The sequence below is a fragment of the Nanorana parkeri genome, unplaced genomic scaffold (genome assembly GCF_000935625.1).
Source record: "Nanorana parkeri isolate BGI_ZX_2015 unplaced genomic scaffold, ASM93562v1 scaffold2349, whole genome shotgun sequence".
Taxonomy (NCBI): domain Eukaryota; kingdom Metazoa; phylum Chordata; class Amphibia; order Anura; family Dicroglossidae; genus Nanorana; species Nanorana parkeri.
In genome coordinates, this window is record NW_017308617.1 from 46,182 (window position 1) to 66,905 (window position 20,724).

The following is a 20,724-nucleotide window of genomic DNA, read 5'->3' on the forward strand; positions in this document are numbered from 1 at the left end:
TGCAGAGAATAGAGGAGCTATATGACCAGTTGAGGGGTCTGGAACTCCGACACAAGGCAGCCTTGGATAGGGAGACCTTAGGCTCCCTGACAAAAACCCGAGTGGAACTTAATCATCTGCTGTTGGACAGGGTGAAGGCCCAGTTAGTTAGGACGCGCCGTACGTTCTACGAATTCGGGAATAAACCCGGGAAGCTCCTCGCCACAGCCTTAAGGGACACGCGTTCGCGGACCTACATACCCTGCGTTCTTACCCAGGGGGGACAAACACTATCCAGATCGGCAGACATAGCACACCAATTCCACTCCTTCTTTACAGAGCTGTACAACCTACCCCCCGCCACGGGTCAGACTGACCCTGACGCACAGATACAGACGATCAGAGCATACCTGGCGGACTCGGGCATGCCTCGTCTATCAGCGGCTGCGAGCCAAGCCCTGGAACATCCCATCTCTGTAATGGAGTTTGAGGAAGCCCTGAAAGCCATGAAGCCAGGTAAAGCCCCTGGTCCCGATGGTTTTACCCTCACATATTACAAGACTTTCCGTGACCTTCTCGGTAGCCGTTTCACCGGGGCTTTCAACTCCATCCTAAAGGGCAATCCGTTACCTGCCGATTCCCTCCGGGCTCAGATAAAGCTCATTCCGAAAGAAGGGAAGGACCCCTCTCAATGTGCTAGTTATAGGCCCATTTCGCTGCTTAATGTCGACCTCAAGCTGTTTACTCGTATACTCGCCTCTCGTATGCTCCCCCTCCTGGAGGACTGGATTCATTGGACAGGACCAGGTGGGATTTGAGGGGGGTCAGAGAGAGAGAGGGGGCTCAGAGAGAGGGGGGTATACAGGGACAGAGAGAGGAGGGATACAGGGAGAGATGGTATACAGGGCGAGTGTACAGAGAAAAAGGCACAGAGAGGATATGATGTAAAAAGTAGATGGACAGAGGGAGTGAGAGGGGAAGAGAGGGAGACCTACATGAATAAAAACGTGTTATCTGCTTGCAGCCTCTTGCCCACTGTACTGTAGCAGCTCCTATTCATTAGAGTTTACCGGCTACTATTTCCTGCTTACTAGTCACATGTTTCCTGTGACATCACAGGGCAATCTGCAGGATAGGAACTAGCCACTACCCTCAGTTGAAGTGCGGACCAGTAGCCGAGGACCGGAAATGACGTAGGACTGTTTACGAAGACGTCACCTCCGTCCTCCTATCAATGGTCGTTCACGGTGTTCGATAGAACCACTGTTACAGCGGTGCTTGCTTCCGAGTAGCGCGCGTCGCTAGCACCCAGACGCTGGAGAACGGCGAGCATATTCTGAGTATGCCCTTGTCATTGAAAATAAAACTGCACAGACTGTTATTATCGGTCAGAAGGTGAAGATGTTCAGTGAGGGGACTGAAAAAGGCGGAGCTTTATGTTTTACTAGTATCAGTACCTAGGCTGCTTTTATGAAGGAATAGGATACCCTTCCTTGTTAACACAGCATCACTTGCTGGATGCATTGGCACCTCACAGGGGAGCTATGCGATTTGGTTTGTGATCTTGGTTGATATTTTGTATGACCTATTGCCCTGGGAATACATTTGTACTTTCATGCTTGTAATGGACTGGGTCATGTCACTTCATATCTTTGCTTCAAACCCAATGCATATATCTGTAGTGTTGGGGAAAGAAAGATCTGCAGTTGTGAATCCATTTGTACTCATAAAGCCTTCTTTGAGTTAACGCAACAACTGTATTAGAGATGATAATTTTTTTGTTGCTAGCAGAATGTTTAGTAGGATCTGATTTGTTATTGGTGTGCATTTTTGTTTTTAACTAAAAGCTAGCTTGCACCAGCAACTCTTTAAGGACAGTGCTGCTCCTAAAACAGGTCTTATGTTTGAGTATGAAATCAATATTAATTTCCTTGTGCATTTTGCTGGGGGGGGGTTAGCTGTTCTGTATGACCCTATAGCCTGTGAATATGTTAGTATTGAATGTTTAAAGAATAACTCCAGGAAAAAAATGTTATTCCTGGCAGTGGGGCTAAGTGTTACCTGCTCGTTTTTGCTTAGGTTAAAAAAAAAGTTGTACTCACCTGATCCTTGGAGCCGGCTTGTTCTTAGACCGATCCCGGCAGCCTCTCTCCCCTCTACTGCAGTGGTCTAAGGACATGTTTATACACAGTGTATAGATATGAGGAAGCTGAGGAACATTCCAGTGCTGCGGTGGAGGAGGAAACAGGCTGGAGGGAGCTTTGGGTGATTATAACTGTATTTTAGACAAAAACTAGCATTTAACCCTTGCTGTGGGTCTATCCCTGCATTGCAAGGATTAATACAAGTTTTCCTGGAGATCTTTAACTGTTTTGTGAATGCCATAACTTTTTTTTCTGTATATCTTTTTTTAGACCATGAAGCGGGTTCGCACAGAGCAGATTCAGTTGGCAGTAACTTGCTATTTAAAACGCCGCCACTATATAGATATTGAAGGATCCCTAAAGCAAGGGCTGCGGCTTTGTCAGACTGCAGAGGAAATGGCAGCTAATCTAAATGGTAAGCAGATAATCTGTTGCAATAGTTTTGCCACTAAAAAGTTGTATTGGGTTTATTTCCTGAATCTTTCTCCACGGTGGTTGACTGGCAAGGGTTCTGGCCACCTGCAGGAAACACAAGGCTAGAGAGTTTATAAAGGCTCCCAGGAGTGATCTCAGTTATTGTGTTTCAAGTTTACCTAGAAAAACACAATTTCCTGCTCCTGGTTTATTTTTCTTCCCCTAGGGGTCAGCTACAGGGGTCACAGACCCCCCCCCTTCCAGCCTAGGTCTGATACAGAAGGCCAGAGGGTCCTGTGGTCTGGAGGTGAAGAGGCCCCAAGGAAGTATGTTTAGTTGAGGTCAGATGAGCTATTAGCTTCTTTCTCCTTAGTTATCACTTTCCAACCTGGGTAGCTAGTTCTTTAAGAGAGACCTGGTCCCCAGTGCATTAAGTGGCAAACTCTCATCAATTCATAACTAGCTTTTAAAGTAAGGTGTACATGGAAGGACTTCGCACAGTACAATAGCAAACATTTCCCAGCACACTCTCTCCAGTCAGCCTGCAAAAAAAATATGCCACTCCCCGCCCCAGCTGCTTTTCTTTAATTTCTGACATAGGGGGTAGGTCCTGAGAGCTCTTCAATAGGTTCCACGCAGCGGAAGAGAAGCCCATTATTTGCTGCTGCTAAGGGTAGCAGTATGGTGGCCTGAGGTGCATATGCACCTTTGCTCTTCCATGTTGAGAACCTACACTTCCAGTGTACCAGAGCAGGGGTCTTCAGTGAGGTGCCAGAAAGTGACACAGCAGCGACCTCTGCATCATAAGAAGTACAGATTGGTGGACCTGGAGGCCATTCTCGTAAACCCAAAGTCTGATGCTGGCTTCCTGATTAGCTGGACAGCTTGTAAAGACTCGCCACCCGGCTTCCCGATGAGCAAAGAAGCCGTCTCCATGCTTCTTGTCACTATGGCTAGGCATCGAAGCATTTGGGCTAGTACGAGTACTCGCCCAAATACTCTGTATCGGCACCAATACTGATACTAGTATCGGTGCATCCCTAATTTAGACCATAAAAAACCTCCCATTAACACTTTCATGGCAACTTTAGGCATAAAATATACCTATCTTCATGTCCCAATTCACAAAGACCACTAGGAATACCTAAACTTTGCCATCAGGGATTTCAAAAACATATCACTTTCTATTCCAAGCACTTCCTTTTAGGCTAGCCTCAGCACCAAGGCTTTACACTTAAATTCTGTGAAAAAATCTGCAAAGCTGTGGACCAAGGAGGAACCTGACTCAATACTGACTCTGGTGCAAGTATTACTACAGATGCCAGCACCTGGGGATTGGGGGCTCACATTTGGAAAAAGACATTGCCCAAAACTAAGTTACAGTAGGAAAAGCCCTCCACTACTTTAAAACCAGGATTCTAAGAAAACATGCACATAATCACTTGGAAAACACTCTGGTGGTAGCATACATGAACCATTAGGTAGTCTCTGCAGGGGAACCCGGAGCGTCTTATTTATTGAACAGATAGAAACCTGGAAACCCCTGACAGCAACCTGCATCAAGAGTTCAGAAAACTGCACGGTGAACCTCCCTGAGTCAGTGAGTCAGGGAAAGTGGGAAATCCACCCAGAGATCTTCCAGCTCCTAGTCAGATGCTGAGGTCACCCTCAGATAGACTTGCTTGCCACTGCACAGAACAAGAAACTGGAAAGTCCACTAGGTCTGAATGTGCTTGCCTACAACAGCTTCTCCGACACAGCTTTCATAGACAGTGATAATGAAGATCAGCTTGGAACATTGCAGAATCATCCTTAGAGCCTCTCCTTGTCCTAGAATTGCATGGTTCTTGGCTTTCCAGCACAGGAATCCACTAATGTAACTTCCCCTTAGGCCAGAAGTTCTATCCAAACTAAACATCCTACACCCACACATCATAAGGGAGTTACAACTGGCAGTCTGGAAATTCCACAAGAGGACAGAACAATCAGACAAGGTAATCTCAACCCTCCTGCAATGTAGAAAGTCGGTTAGTAATGTAGTATAAGGGTAGATCTGAAGAAAGAATAGCACTTGGACTAGTCACTATGAGATCAAGCCAGCAAATATCAATTCAGTCTCATTTATTATTTTAGTCCGTAGCCTAACTGTTCGCTCTTGAGGGCCTGTTCACACAACGTCCGTTTTCTGTGCTGACCTGATCCGTACGCTCCTGCACTAAAAATGCATCCCAATGTATCCCTATGTGTTTTATGGGCTACAGTTCTCACGTGCGAAGTCCGTTCAGGTTACGACGGAAAAATACTGCATGTCACATTTTGTACGGTCAGGAAACGCAAAACGCATCAAAACGCACTGCACTGCAGCTAACATACTGACAGCCCCACTCCAGCAAAAAAAAAAAAAATTTTTTTTTAAACTGGAACGCATCAAAAACGTGGCAAAACACATAGCACCGCGTCTGCAGATCCGCACCTGATCAGGACATGAAACTTATGTGAACAGGCCCTGAGATCTTCTAATGGTTCTAGACCCTTGGTTCTCAACTGGTGGGTCGTGACCCTGTGTTCAGTGGGTCGCCGCGTGCCTTCCACTTTTCTAGGTGAGAGGCTTTTCAGCTTTCCCCCTAGCGCAGCACTGTCAGTTCTTGCGCCAAGCAGCCATTCATCTGCTGCTCGGTGCAGAATGTCAGCTTAAGGTGTGATAGGATGGAGCAATGGCCGCGAGGGAGCTCCATCCATACGTGCATTGCTTACAGCTTCCTCGCGTGTCCTGTAGAGGTGCCTGGACTGGAGTGATGCCACGTTCTGGCTCCCGGCATCTCTAAAGGGCACGTAAGGGGGATGGTACAAGCAATGCACTTCTGGATGGAACTCCGTCACAGCACAGCAGCCCACACTGGTCCCCAGGCTAAGGATCCCCTCTAGTTCTCGTAAGGTAGGAAGACTTGGTGGATCTTAAAAAAATTATAATTTTGGGGGGGATTGTGTAGGTGTGTGTGTGAGAGATTGTGTCTGTCAGTGTTTTTGAGGGCCTGTTTATGCTAGTACAGTGCATTAATCGAACAGTCCCGTGTTATTAACAAACTGTACCATACAATCGCACCTACTACGCATTCTGGTGTTGGAGGTGCGTTGCGGTGTCATTCATTTGAATGGCACCCCAAACGCACCTCCTTCCCACAGTTTAATCCCCCGCACCTGAACGCGTGGTACTGCAATGCCGTGCGTTCCATTGCACCGCGACTTGGGTCGCAACTTAATGACCAAGGACAAATGTGGGTCCTGAGGTTACACAGATTGAGAACCACTGTTCTAGACAATATGACTTCAGGGCCTTTTCAAACCATTAGAAGAAAATTTAGAAAATACTTGACTCTTAAACTTGCTTTCCTGATGGCTATTAATTTGGCTTGCCGGATCTCCAAACCCCAGGCTTTTTTAATTAAATAACTTTTTCTTACCCTAAGTTGGTCACTGAATTCCACAAAACTGGGTAGTCTTGTCATCATTCTGGAAGAATCCCTAAAGAAGTGGAGTTTGCCTCACGGGATGAATATACCAGAGACTTTAGAATATCCAGTTCCCTATTCATTTTGTTTAATGGCCCCAAAGCCAAAAGCCTGGTGGACATGCATGGTAATCCGTATGACTTATGTCTTTGTCCCCTGAGGATCACATGTCACTCAACCAGAGTATTGTTGACATCTTGGGCTGAAAGGGCCAGTGCCCCAGCTAAGCAGGTGGGTAAAGCTATCTCTAGCCAACCATCCTGGAGGATTCCTAGGAAAGGAATTCGTTTTTTTATGTACAATCCCTTTGGCACTGAAATCTTTTTAGAATGGACTATGTATAAACTTATCAGAGATAATGCAAATGCTTTCAGAAAAGCACTTTTAAAGAGAACTCTCCATGAAATAAATATAAAACTGCTCTGGGTATACAGTGCAGGTACATAGAGGTACGGCAGCCTCTGCTACATTGCTTTTACAACTAAATGCTGGGCCCTTTTTGACAGGTAGTGCTGAAGCTTGCCCATTCTTCCTGACTCTTCTGCAGCAGTATTTCCTAGTGATTGACAAATTGGAATGTGTGGGAGCAGCAGCAGACTTTGCCACTATCTGCAAGTACCAGAGCTTTGACTTTCAGAAAACTCGTTCACATTGAGCGATTTATCGCGCGGTAATTCCCGCGATATCGCGGCAAGTTACCGCGCGATATCGCGCTCCAATGCATTTCAATGGGGCAAAGGGTCCTGCTGTCGCGGGTCGTGTGTCGCTACAGCAGGACCCTTTTTGGAGCGGATTTAGCCGCGATTCAAGCTTGCTCAATGCAAGCTTGAACGGGATATCGCGCGGCAAATCTCGCGATGTCGCGCAATATGCATATCGCGCGACAAACCCGCGATTTGCATATCGCGCAGTGGGAACGGGGCCTAAGTATATAGACTTTGTAACTGCAGCAGATTTTTTTTGTTTTTTTTTAAATTACAGCATCTCTTTAAAAGAAGCCTGTACTGCACTCATGTGTGTGTTTGTTTATTGTATTTTGTTTAGTACATGCAGAATCTAGCTGTGCCAATGCAGTGTCTTCAGCACCCTGCCAGGTTGACCCACAACAATATGAATTGCAGTTTGCACGACTTCGGAATTTCCTTTCAGGTGAGTTGTTTAAATATTCTATGTACTATATAATTGTACTAAAATAAATGTGTGTGTGTTTATGCTAGTGGTGTCTAGGAAGAGAGACATAGATTGCATGATTTAGCTGAAACAGCCCCAAGGAAGTGACAAAAGATGATGGTCCTACAATTAAGAATCCGGTTTGGTACTGCATGTTAAAATCGGCCACTTCCATCTATCCCAGGAACATTTTATTACATCACCTAACTATATTACGTTTGCTGCAGTAGCTGCTATCACTAGCAGTATCTAGATGGAGCAATAGCAGCATGTGTGCTCCCTGCCTAAGGAGTACACATCTCTGTGCAGCTGCTCGTGCTGGCTTGAGATGGAGGACATGTGATCCGCCCTCCTTCCCGCCAACCTGCTATTGATTTCCATTGCATTGATATGTGTGAAGAGAGACCAGCAGAAACTAGATACCAAAGCACATGAGGGATCATGACACAGTAAATGTACTGTGACCCAAAAAAGAACTAAAGCCAAAAAAAGTTTGGCTTTACTTGGTGTTTAAAGGTATCTGTACAAACAGGGTACTTTAACATGTAACTGTTGAAAACATTATATGCTCTTAAATATACTAGGGCTAGTTGGGAACTATTCCCATCATCGATTAGTTGGGAGAGAGAGAGAGCTAGAGAGAATTCTTTTTTTTATACAACCAATCGATTAGTTGAAAAAATAATCTGGCAACTAATCGATTATGAACATAACCGTTAGCTGCAGCCCTAAAATATACAGCATGTTTTAATACAAGGGTTAGATACTGCTTGAACTGAAAAGCTCTCCCAGTATGCCATCTCCTATGTGAGGGGGAAGGGAGGAAGTTGGTGTTGTGAGGCGCAGACAAAAAATGTTTGTATTCTGATGACTGTATGATTACATGCAGGCAAAGCTGCCTAGCACAAGTGACAGTAACAGGGATTTTTTCAAACTATTATACTGACAAAGGGTGCTTACAACAGTCCTTTTATTCAAATCCTTAGTGCTGTAACTAGTTGGAAATAATTAGCAGGAGTTAGGCTTTTATTTGTTTGTCTCTTACTTAGTCTGACTATCGCTTCCAGAGGGTGACAATGCTACATAAAATCGGGCCATGTATTGCTAGCCTTATCCTCCAGCAGTGACACTTAAAGGAGAACTATGGGGTCAGGGCTTTTCCCCATAGTTCTCCTTAGGGTAACGGGAGGACACAAACTAGCGTCCTCCCGTCACCCTAAGCTCAGTATACCGCGAGCTACAGCTCGCGGCATACTGAGACGCCGGAGCGGATCCCGACATCGATGTCGAGATCCGCCCAGCTGTGTGAGTGACAGCTGGCTGGCTATCTAGAGGCAGAGCCAGCTGCACCCGCCCCCTCCCCCGTCCGTTCCGCCAGTCAGCGCTGGTGGATCGGGGAGGGGGGAATCCAGCCCCTCCCCTGTCACGGCAGAGAGCCGTGACAGGATCGAGAAGTGAGCGAACACCGGTATGTGTTCGCTCACTTCCCGATCTACTGAGCCGACCTGTGACAGTCTCATTGTCACAGGTCGGCTAGAACTATGAGGTGAGTGAAAAGCACTCACCTCATAGTTCTCCTTTAAAGTGACATTAAACCCTCAGATTTTTTAACATAAAACAATACTGTAATGTGTGCCTTACTGTAATGCATGGTTGTTTCCCTTCTCTTTGCTGCTCTTCCTTTTAAATCTGTATCTGTTCTCATGCTGGGCAGAACTTCTGTTTTGCAGCAGACTGCCTTGTCTCTGAAATGGATACATGGTGTCTGTGTGTAGGTTTGCAACCGGAGCCAGCACTACAGGAAGAGGCACTCAGCTGCAAAGGGAAGTTCTCCCCCAGCATGAGAAGACATGAGGATTTAAAAGGAAGAGCAGCAAAGAGAAGGGAAACAACCATGGATTATAGTAAGGCACACATTACAGTATTGGTTTATGTTAAAAAATCTGAGCGTTTAATGTCACTTTAACATTCAGTAAGCCAGCCTTTCTCAACCTTTTTACCCTCGAAGAACCCTTAAAATAACTTTCTGATCTACAGCTCACGTGATGTTAGTTTGATCATAATATAGGCATAAATAATACAATTTACATTTCATTGGTGCTCAGCAGAAATAATAGGTGCACTGGCAGTTGAAACGCTAACAATGCATTGGTGGTCAGCTGAAAAACTAACAGTGCATATCGTGTACTGTCGTAATTTTGCAGATTTGTCTATGTGTATGAAGTAATACATATCTGGTACGGTATAACAGTCCAGAGTGTGGAAATTCCCCCCCGCCTGTGAAAAAAAACTACTTGTCTAAAGACTAAAGCGGGGGCCTAATCTACTTATTCCTTATAACAATCTACTTGTCCTGATACAAAAAATAAATTTAACCAAAACTGTATTTAACCGTGCTAAGAATCAGTTCTCATTGGTCAGTGCGGTCAGTGGACCGCGCTGACCAACAAGTGCTTTCAATTTTCAAGCAAAACTCAAAATCCGGGCGCTCCAATCAAAATGGTGCATGGCTGCACTGGACGGCAGTATGGGGTGTAGGTGGTACACCTGTACCAGCGGATCGGAAGGTAAGTATAGCTGTGCTCAATCTCCTGTGACAGCTGAGAGAGGAAGGCTGTGTGAATACAGAGATCTTGTCTCCCTGTTAACACGGAGCAGACCGGAGAACAGCTGTTCTGATCAGCTCCCCATCTTAATGTCATTTTGGCATGGTCCCTGGTTCCCCAGATGAGTAGGGGTACTCCAAAAACCATGGCAGGGAGGCAACAAGTGGGGGGGGCGGACCAGCAGGCTAATCATAAGTGATCTGGACAGCTTGTAAATAATGAGCGACAGCTTCCCCTGCTCTGCATTTAGCCCTACTTGCCTGAAGCAAGGCTGAATGTAGATGAAAGGGAAAAAAAACATGCGCCCGGAACTGCATATCCCGGGTGTTGGGCGATAGGAATTTAACCCCCCTGCAGTCAGTGGTCATGTTATCCTATGTACTTATACTGTGTTCTCTCTGCATTGTGCACATCTCTGACAACAGACACACACAGAATTAATTGCTTAGTAACAAAGATTAGGAAAGAAGTTTTATCACCGTCCAACCATCTCATACTTACCTGAGACAGATAAGCTGCTCTTCTCCTCCCGGCTCACAATCAGGTGCTGTAACTAAAAGTATTCTCAGACTGATATCAATCTACCCAGCAGTACTCAGCCACTGCAGTTCAAGGCGCTGTGCGAAAGATGTGAATCTGGCTCAGTGGTGGCCTGCCCGGGGGTATAATGAAGCCACTGTTGAAGTGGATAGAAATCCACTTCAACAGTTGCAGGACCAAGTTCGAGAAACCCTGCACTAAGCACTGCCTTTTTGTTTACTGAAATTGTAAAATTCCTAAAATGGTAAATTGGAAAGGGGGCCTATGTTCAAATGTTAACCTAAAGCCTTGTTGATAATCTCGCTGATGTGTAAATAAAGAACAATATTCTGCCTGAAATTCCTTTTTTGGAGGCAATGCTATTTTAGACTCCTCCAGTGAGGGTCACATGGTCAAAAGCCAAGGCAATTGGTTTTGTGATTAGCACTGGAGTAATTCCTCTGTAGCAGCAGGAACAACAACATAAAATTCTGCACAGTGGGAACCCAAAGAGATGATCAGTTGCTACTCTCACTGGTTGATCATGTGATCACCAGTGAGTGAATAACCCGTTTTAATCCACTTGCTACTTGGCATCTTCTTCCCTCTCACTCACAGGAGGTTTACTTGTGAGAAGAGAAGATAATGTGGCTGACCGATTCAGTGTAACGCTCACCACACATGTTACACTTTGTACAATTTTTTTTAGATCTACCAACAAGTATGTAGTGCAAGGGCCTGCCTGACTGGATACAAATTGATTAGATAGTTTAGGTAGGTCTTTGTATTAAATTTTTTATCTAAATTTGAGTGTATGGAGATTGTATGGTCAGATTGTACCATGTTTGGTGAACCTAAAGAAGCATTTAAAAAAATGTTTAAATTATTACAGCACAGTCCAAGAAAATGCCTAATACATTGATAACAAATTGCCTAATGAAGGCCATATACAGTATATTAAAAAAAAAAAAGTGTGAAAATAATTTTGGTATGCAAAGTAGTTTAAAAGCTACAGCTTTTAAAATGCAAAAAATCCAAACTGGTCTTGTCAACAAAAGATTTGATGAATCTCTATTATGTAATCTTTAGGAGTCAATCCAATAAAAGCATCTAAAAACAACACAAAAAGCGCACTACAACATAAACTTTAAAGTGTTGACAAGAAAGAAGGCTTATGTTCAATTTTGCAAATATTGACTTTTGTTCTTGAAGTCTCGTTTTCTCATCCACGTCTTCCGCACCTCACTATTGGTCAGTGTCGATGACAATAACTGTTGGATTACTAGCGAGCCACAAAAGAGAGCTAAGTTAAACTTAGGAACTGAATTGGTATTGATTTGAGTACTCAAGCTTTTTTTTGGCTGCCAGGGTTCTTGTATGTGAAGGCATGTACAGACCTTAAGGTGTCTGCTTTTTAATCCTGCTGTTTAACCAGGGGGGGGCTTAATCAATTAGTTTACATGACATAAACTTTTGGTGCTAAAAATAGAATTTAAAAGAACAATTCCTTCTTGATTTTGGAGTTAGTATAATACAGGAGTGTGTTCGTTGTAGGCATATGGAGGTCCCGAACTGGTGTATGCCCCTAACATGCGAATCTTCTAGAAAATAGTTAATGCCAAAATCAACAATAGTATTACAATTGATATTAGAATATAATAAAATGTAATTAAAATTTGATTAAAAACAAATGCCTATTTGCGCATGGGCGAACGCATCTGTGTGTGTGTATCTGGTGTATGAATGCACTCTTATAGAAAGTACTGGGAATGCAACAGACAAATAGAATAATTAAGTGCCGTGGTATATGACATATGGAAAGGGGGACCCTACCCAATTTATAATATAGTGTGAATCTCTATTTCCTCGTTAAGGCCGACTGGTGAAAGGGAGTTTAGTTTGTAAATCCAGAACGTCTCCCTTTTACATAGAGTGTGAAACCGTTCCGATGGTGATAGGTGGTTAGAGATATGCTCAATGGCAAAAACATGGAGATCCTGGGTGTTTTTGTGATGTTTCGAGGTAAAATGTCTGGGGACACTGTGATCCAGATCCCCTTTCTGGATTAGACGTCTGTGGTCGCCAATTCTAGCTCGTAAAGGGCGTATAGTGCGGCCCACATATATAAGTCCGCAGGGGCAAGTCAGTCCATAAACCACATGGTCGTGGGAGCATGTAATGAATTGTTTAATGTAGTATGGTTTCTTGAGGTGGTCGAAGAATTTGGTTTGACCGTGTTGAATAAATTGGCAAGTTAGGCACCTCGGTTTTTTACATTGGAAGATTCCGACCCTGTCGTCAAATAGAAAATTCTTTGATGTAATGTCTGATTCATGAGTTAGACGACTGAGTCCTATCCTATTTTTCACGTTCCTTGACCTTCTGAAATTGATGGTGGGTCTGGGGGGTAGGATTGGGCCTAATCTGGGATCCTTTTTTAGTATATGCCAGTTTTTATTGATGACATTTTGAATGGCCTTAGAACTATTGTTATACGTGGTGATGAACCTAATGTTGTTATTGTTAGTGGTGTCTTTTCTGTGGAATGATCCTAGCTCCTGGCCTGTGGTTTGGTAGAAGGCGGTCCCGGGATTCAAGATGGGGCAGCGGATCCCGGGATTCAAGGTGATGGGGGAGAACCGGCGGCGGCCGCGCAGGGGTGTTATAGGCAGAGCCAGCTGTCACTCACGCAGCTGGGCGGATCCCGTCGTCTAAGTCGGGATCCGCTCCGGCTGCGGCGTCTCAGTATACCGCAAGCTGTAGTTTGCGGTATACTGAGCTTAGGTTAACGGGAGGACGCTAGTTTGTGTCCTCCCGTTACCCTAAGGAGAACTATGGGGAAATACACTGACCCCATAGTTCTCCTTTAACCCTAAAGGGAGCACATATATTTTAAGGTATTATTTCAGTGTTATGCCTTTTAGTGTATTTACACTTTTGCAGCCAAATTGGGATCATGCCTACTTTATATTTGTTACATGTTCTCATTTACGTTGAATAATTAAAAAAAATAAACAAAATGACTGCTTATATTCTTATTGCAATTCCTTTTAACCCTTTCACTGCCAAGCTATGCATTCCACTTTTGACGTGGCCAGACCATTTTTGCAATTTTTCACTTTTTTTTTTTCTTCAACTGCAGCTCCCCCCATACATTTCCTGAATGCACAGGACCAGGAGAATAATTTTGTAGCTTCTTCAGTAATTTGCGCAAATGTTTATCAAATTTAATATTAAACCAATAAAAACACACAATGAAATCGATAAAAGCACACTAAAATCAGTATCTGTACACGCAAAAAAACATAATTTACAAGATTCCAACTAAATCTAAAAGATATTTGTAAATTTTAAATTGCTCATTTTTGTGAAACGTTAAAAAAAATGAAGGAACGCAAAACTAAACAAGCAACTTATGCTAAAAATCTGTTTTGTGGTATCGCCTGCTCTGCAGTGCAGTTTGTGTGCTGTGTTGGTGTGTGTTTTAATAAAATTATGCAGGCATACATTTAATCGTAACACAGCGTATCACAACGCACAGCAATGCGTCAACGCAGTTGAATTAATGTTATATTTAAAAAATCAAATCAAGCACTGCGATGTGTTCTAATAATGCACCGCAGCTCATGCACAATACGGTGCACAATGTTGCACATGTATGTTATGTGTGGGAGGGAATTGTGTTTTCTTTCTTTTTTTTCTTGTGTTTAATTTAGAAATATTCCAAAGAGAAAGCCCCAGCACTGAATGAACAGGAGCACTCAGTACAGAGGCTTCCTATTCATTCACAAACTGAGAAGGCATAGTACTACCCCCAGTTAGGAATAGACAGGAAGCCTCTGTACTGAGTGATCCTATTCATTCATAAACTGAGCACATAGTGATCTTCCTATGTCCCTAGTTATGAATGAACAGATTCATAACTTGTGGGGGGCTGCTCACATTTTTACCTGCTTTAAAATAATACTTAAAGCAGAACTCCAGGAAATTTTTATTAACCCTTGCAGTGGGGCTAACCCGAAACTGCAAGGGTTTAATTCTTCTTTGTGTCTAGGTTTAAAAAAAAAACAAAGATATACTAACCCAAAGCTCTGAGCCGGCTTCTTCTTAGACTGGTCCCTGGAATGTTTCTCTCCCTCCTCTGCTGTGGTCTAAGGTCCAGAAAAACATCACGTTTATACACTGTAGAAAAACAAGAAATAATAGGGTTTCCGGAAAGGTGTAATTGACCAAGCATATATGATTGACTAAAATTAATATCAAAATGTATTTATATACAAACAATAGAAATTAGCAATAAACAGAGGTTAAAATTCGATACAGTTCATATATCATACATTGCCCTACATAAGGTATTTGTATACATATATCCAATGATTACATTCATGTGTATTGATATAGTCAAATATAATCAAAATAACATAATCATGATCGCATAGTTGGCATTGGTATAATTGACCAATAAAGTAGCTTATCTTAATAGGTCTGCTCTGAGCCGGCTTCTTCTTAGACTGGTCCCTGGAATGTCTCTCCCCCTCCTCTGCTGTAGTCTAAGGTCCAGCAAATCATCACGTTTATACACTGTGTATAGCTGTGAGGACACTAAGAAACATTACAATGTGCTGCTAAGGAGGAGATAGGCTGGAGGGAGCGCCGTGACAGCTGGCCGGCTCAGCGCTTCGGGTGAGTATAATTTTATTATTTTAGCACCTAGACAGAAACGAACACTTAACCCTTGCACTGTGAGGCTAGCCTCACTGAAAGGGTTAATTAAGAAAAAAATCATGGAGTTCTTCTTTAAATTCTACCTATCTTTCCCGCTATGCAACGTTAAGGAGGGGGCTGTGGGTAGTTATGTTTACTCTAATTAACCATGTCTGTACTTTGTTGGCAGAGTTCAATATCAGTTATAAACTAGATTTGAACACTGTGTACTAACAAAGGGCTAAAGACTTAGAAATGTTGTATGTTAATGAGAATTAGCTCAGTCCATCCCTCAGTTTGACCCTCTACTTTCACTTTGAAACTGCTCAGAGTAGCTTGGAATCTGCACAAAGGCCTTCACCAAAGAAACATCTAAAAGGTAAGAAATATTTTTGAGAAATAGTTTTTAGGTATGCTGTGTGAATAGGAACACATAAACATATAGTGGGGTTCTCTCAAATTTGACTGCAAAAGTGGATCTACTCTTTTAATTATAGCTAGTAGAAGTCACATTCAACTGAATTTATTCTGTAGTGTTTTCAATAGGACAGGAAGCGAGGATAAATTTATCTAATGGAGCCACATATAGCAGTAGAAACCTTACTTAGAAGGTTTTAATCCTTCCCCACTCTATCCAAGACTAGAATAAACAATTTTGGTTTGACATAAATTCCAGGAATATGTAAATGTATTTATTTTATTGCAGAAGAAAATTGCCCCTACAGCCAAGATGTGTCATCTCTACTATATCCTCTCTTCGTCTACCTCCACCTGGACATGGTCCAAAATAGCCTTAAAAGCATGGTGGATAGCTTCTACAGTCGCTTCCATGGCATGTTTCTTCATCATCCAGCACAGAAAGATATAATCAAACAACTTCAGACTACAATGACCATGCAGGACATTCACTCAAACATCAAACTGAGAGCATTTCTAGATAACAAGTATGTGGTCCACCTGCAAGAGGATAGCTACAACTACCTTCTACGCTACCTTCAAAGTGATAACAACAGTGCCCTTCTCAAGGCCCTCACCATGCACATCCTGCTTGATGTTCAACCAGTCAGACTCACAGAGTACCAGCTGTATGCAAGTGATACCTTTTCTGCAAGAGGGGAGAGCAACAACCTTGACTCACAGGATGTTCCAGCTCCTATTCTGCAAAATGAAGCTGCTCTTGAACAGCTGCAAGACTGCATAAAGAAAGTGAAGGATGGGCCACCTTCATTGACAACTGTGTGTTTTTATGCATTCTACAACACTGAAAACTTGCTGAACACAGCTGAGATTTCCCCTAATGGCAAACTTCTGGCTGCTGGATTTGACAACTCTTCTGTGAAACTGTGGAGTCTGAGGTCAAAAAAACTGAAAACACAACCACACACCGTGAATGTTTCTCACATACGACTAGCTTGTGATATCTTAGAAGAGGAGGTATGATTTTCTGCATGTATAATTAAGTGTCGACGGTTTTATTCTCATCAGGAACTGGTTGTAACTGCAATATCCAGTGAATTACAGTGCATTCCTTATAATTGGTTTCCCATGATGTACTACTTTAGTCTCTTCTGAATGCCCAGTTCTGCACGTCATATTGTGTTACTATGAAAACTAAGTAAGCATTTAGCAGTTAGTTTATTGGATTAAGATTAGGAAAAGCAGTTCAATTAACCAAAAAATAAAATGTCAAAATAATTTAAGTTGTTCTTTGGAAGGTCAGGTTATGTTACCTGTGCAATTTCTTCAGTATAATGATTAATGTCCCTTATGTTTTATGCTACTTTACTCCTGCTGTTTACAATTCCCGTGCGTATTTAAAGATTGTGACAGTGATATTGTCAATTATAAAGAATATTCCCACTGCTGTATTCTGTTAAATTACCCAGGGTAACATAGTTTTGGAATTCTGCAAAGCAAAGCTCTCCAGTTAAAAGCTGTATTTAAAAATGTTCTTTTGAATCTTTGATACAATATGGTGGAGTTGACACAGTCGCATATAATATCTGCATCGTTCATGATATTGACCTTTTGTTGCATTCTCTTTTTGTAGGGTGAAGATGAAGATCAGGCTGGTAGTGAAATGAAGATACTTAGAGGACACTGTGGGCCAGTTTATTGTACCCGTTTCCTTTCCAATAGCTCTGGCCTTTTGTCATGTTCTGAAGATTCATTCATACGCTACTGGGACCTCAAATCCTACACAAATACTGTCCTGTATGAAGGTCATGCGTATCCTGTCTGGGATTTAGATGTTAGTGCCTGTAGTCTTTTTTTTGCAAGTGGGTCTCATGACCGCACTGCCAAGCTGTGGTCATTTGATAGGACATTTCCTCTCAGAATATATGCAGGGCATTTAGCTGATGTTGACTGCATTAAATTTCACCCCAACTCCAATTATCTTGCCACAGGATCTACTGATAAAACAGTTCGATTATGGAGCAGTCAGCAAGGAAACTCTGTAAGACTCTTTACTGGACACCGAGGGCCTGTGCTTGCCCTTGCTTTTTCCCCAAATGGACGGTACTTGGCCTCAGCTGGGGAGGATCAACGTCTTAAACTATGGGATTTGGCATCGGGAACACTCTATAAAGAGCTGAGAGGTCACACTGACAATATTAACAGCCTTGCATTTAGTCCAGACAGCAGCTTAATTGCATCTGCATCTATGGACAACTCTGTCCGTGTATGGGATATTCGAAATACTTATTGCAACGTCCCTTCTGATGGTTCTTCTAGTGAACTAGTTGGTGTATACACAGGGCAGACTAATAATGTGCTGAATGTCCAATTTATGGCATGTAATCTACTTATGGTTACTGGAACTGCACAAGAACAGCAGGAGCATTTATGCTAGTTTCTACTGAGAACATTTAATTTTTTTTTAATTTAAAACGGATAACGTTTATTCTGAGGATAATTTAACTCCTAGGCATTTTCCAACATTCTTAGTATTTTTACACCATTTAAGGCCTTTGGATTTCTAATGTGCTTCAGCTACATACCTGGCATATGTTATAGAAAATGAAAAGGTAGAGGTTTGTTTGGTAGTCCTTGTTTTAGGAGGCTTTCATATAAGAAATGAGCACATGAATCAAAATAAGGGAGAGAATTTACAAAAAAAGATCAGAGTGCACTGACATCTTCCCTGTGCAAATCCAACTGTCACATAAACGTGACTTTCTTTCTCCTTCGAGAGGGACACATAAAGTCTTTCACCTTTGTGTCATACTGCTGCTTACAGGATGATGGGACACTAGCTAATATAAAAAACTATAGGTCAGCCCAGGATAATTCTTCCTACCTGTATGTTTCAGTTTTTGCTAGTGTCCTAGGAGGATGGACATCTTTTCTTCAGCTCTGCTGTGTAAAAGACTAACCTAATTTTGCTAGCACCATTTTATTTTTATTCATCTTCTCTACACTTCAAATACCTTTTGTGACCTTCAAGTACCAGGTTCCCGTGTACAGTGTTTTCCAGGCTCAGTTCTGGTAAAAAGTTAGCCGTGGAATGCTCTCCCAATTCTGAGCTCCTGGTATTGCCTCAGTGCTTATCTTGTCTCTGTGGGACTCGCTTTGTGAGTGGGCTGAGCACTGGGAGCTACCTGAAGTACATAGGTTGCTGGGCACCTTTTTAAAATGACTTGCTTTCCACTGGTTTCCATTGCTGAAGGGGTTGCAGTTGTGGGACCGAGCACTGACATCACTAGCTGATTAGAGTGTTGCGCGTGCAAGTTCCGTGCTCTTTCCGATCATGAATCGTCAAAGAAGCATCTCCATGCTACTGCTATTGCTTTGCAAAAAGCCATGTGGTACATCCATACTTGATCCATTCCTGCTGCCGGCCTTCAGTGACTTTGGTCACCTCCGGCCATCCAATCATCACCTGCTACGAGCTGTCTGAGTTTTCGTGAGCACCTAAGGCTATGCCTTGTACATTGAGCCCTACCCTGCCTGCCAGAGCACCTACTGATGTGGCAAATGTCTGCATCCGGGAATCCTGTTGCTTTCTGTTCTTGGAAACTATTGTGTTTTTGTAGTATTCTTTAGCTCATTTAGGTGTGGCTGGTTCCTCCACCCTCTAGGCAGAGGTTTTTTACTACAGTCATGCAAGACTTTATAGCCCAAATCACCTAATTATTTGCTGACTTTGATTGCAGAGGCCACAAGCACACCTCCATGCCTTCTAAAGATTTTGTATCTGACCTGCCCAGAGTTGGAGAGTTGTATCTGACCTGACCTGCCCAGGGCCATCAGCTACTGAGACTCTGATTTTGTGTTGCTTCAATCTTTACATTATGAGCTTGCCTTGAGAAGTCTCAGTGCAGTTACTTCCAAATTAAAAGAGACTGTTTTTAATTCTCATGCTTATTAATGCGGCGCACACCACTCAAAAATTAGAGGATCAGCCTGGTGCACCCGCGATTGACAACAACCTGATAAGAACTTTTCTCCCCAAGCACTTATTATCCTTGTAGCTGTTTGAGGACTTTGTAAAACAAAAAGTGGCCCCTGCAGTTTCCCACCTTAACAAAGCAACCACCAATGTCAGTGGAGGATGCACATGCCTGTAAAGTGACATGAAAGTGCCATTAAAGTTACATTGCTACATTGCCCTCCCCCAATGCTGCTGCAAGTGATGCCTCTTGATCCGATCATCTTCTTTCCAGTAGTTTTAATGAGTCCCTCCAGCGCTGGTGCTGACTCGTGTCCCACAGTTGCACCTCCACTGTCTCTCCCCTCTTCTCCCTGCCAATGATCTCCACTGTGCATGTGCCTGCACGCATCCTCCTGCACGGCAGCTTGAGAAGCTGGATTTTACAGCCGGGAGCAAGCAGTGGAGACAAGTTTTTTTGTACCTATTTGGTAACTTTTTTTTTTTTTAATTTTTAAAAATGTTTTTGCATATAACGACTGCTTGGCAGCAGTAGATATATGTAAAAACAAATGTGACTTGAATTCTACTTTAAAGACCTAATGGATAAATGGCTGGAAACACTCTCTAGAGCTCTTCTTGTTGGCAGGCCCTGCTTCACCCCCATCTTGACTGTGAGAGATCTTACCTCTGCAGCAGCTGATCCCTTGGTTATAGAACATTAGGAGAAAATTGTTTTAGCTTTAGGCCGCAGTTGTGACTGGCTGCTGGGGGCTTCCCATCTCATCTCACACAAAGGTCTCCTGTCCGTACACATGCCATGGATACTTTGCTTAAAGTGCTGGACTGCAACACCCAAAAGTGTTTCATCCAAAATCTCTTCAGATCTACTCTTGATACCATTTTCAAGGATGCTACTGGTGGCAAGAGTACCAGTCTTCCTCTGCAAAAAAAAAAAGCCTAAGAAACAGTCTTTTCCTTTTATGGTTTAGTAAAGATCCCTTTTTGTTTCTCCACTTTCACACCATCCACAGTCAAACCCCAAGCTTGACTCCCATTCCATCCCTGCAAGGTCTGAGGCTTAAAGTCCACCAAATCCTCAGACAAACCTATCTCGGCATTAAGGTGTACCCCCCCTTTCCAGAAGCCTAGGTGCTGGAGGTGGTATACAGGGGCTAAAAGTTGTTTTACTCCCTGCCCCCTTGGTTCCTCACCTCTTACCTTCCTGTGTCACCACACAGATTAGGATAGAGTAGCAGAATTCCATCAAGATCTAATGGATCAAGTTGTCACTGTCCCAGTTCCCG

The 20,724-nt window shown here is 43.0% G+C and overlaps 1 protein-coding gene across 1 annotated transcript; it reads left to right on the forward strand.

The window, feature by feature from the left end:
- The first annotated feature begins 1,251 nt into the window (after positions 1-1,251).
- Positions 1,252-17,919, forward strand: TAF5L (TATA-box binding protein associated factor 5 like). The gene is made up of 5 exons (XM_018573366.1): positions 1,252-1,319; positions 2,394-2,538; positions 7,091-7,195; positions 15,752-16,479; positions 17,096-17,919. The coding sequence occupies exons 2-5, from the start codon at positions 2,397-2,399 to the stop codon at positions 17,897-17,899; spliced, it is 1,779 nt and encodes a 592-aa protein (XP_018428868.1). The 5' UTR covers positions 1,252-1,319; positions 2,394-2,396; the 3' UTR covers positions 17,900-17,919.
- Positions 17,920-20,724: the final 2,805 nt, after the last annotated feature.

Excerpts from the sequence above, each read along its gene's own strand:
- TAF5L (XM_018573366.1), top strand. The coding sequence starts at position 2,397 with ATGAAGCGGGTTCGCACAGAGCAGATTCAGTTGGCAGTAACTTGCTAT. Across the intron at positions 2,539-7,090 it reads AATGGCAGCTAATCTAAATG|TACATGCAGAATCTAGCTGT; the intron begins GTAAGCAGATAA and ends TATTTTGTTTAG. Across the intron at positions 7,196-15,751 it reads ACTTCGGAATTTCCTTTCAG|AAGAAAATTGCCCCTACAGC; the intron begins GTGAGTTGTTTA and ends ATTTTATTGCAG.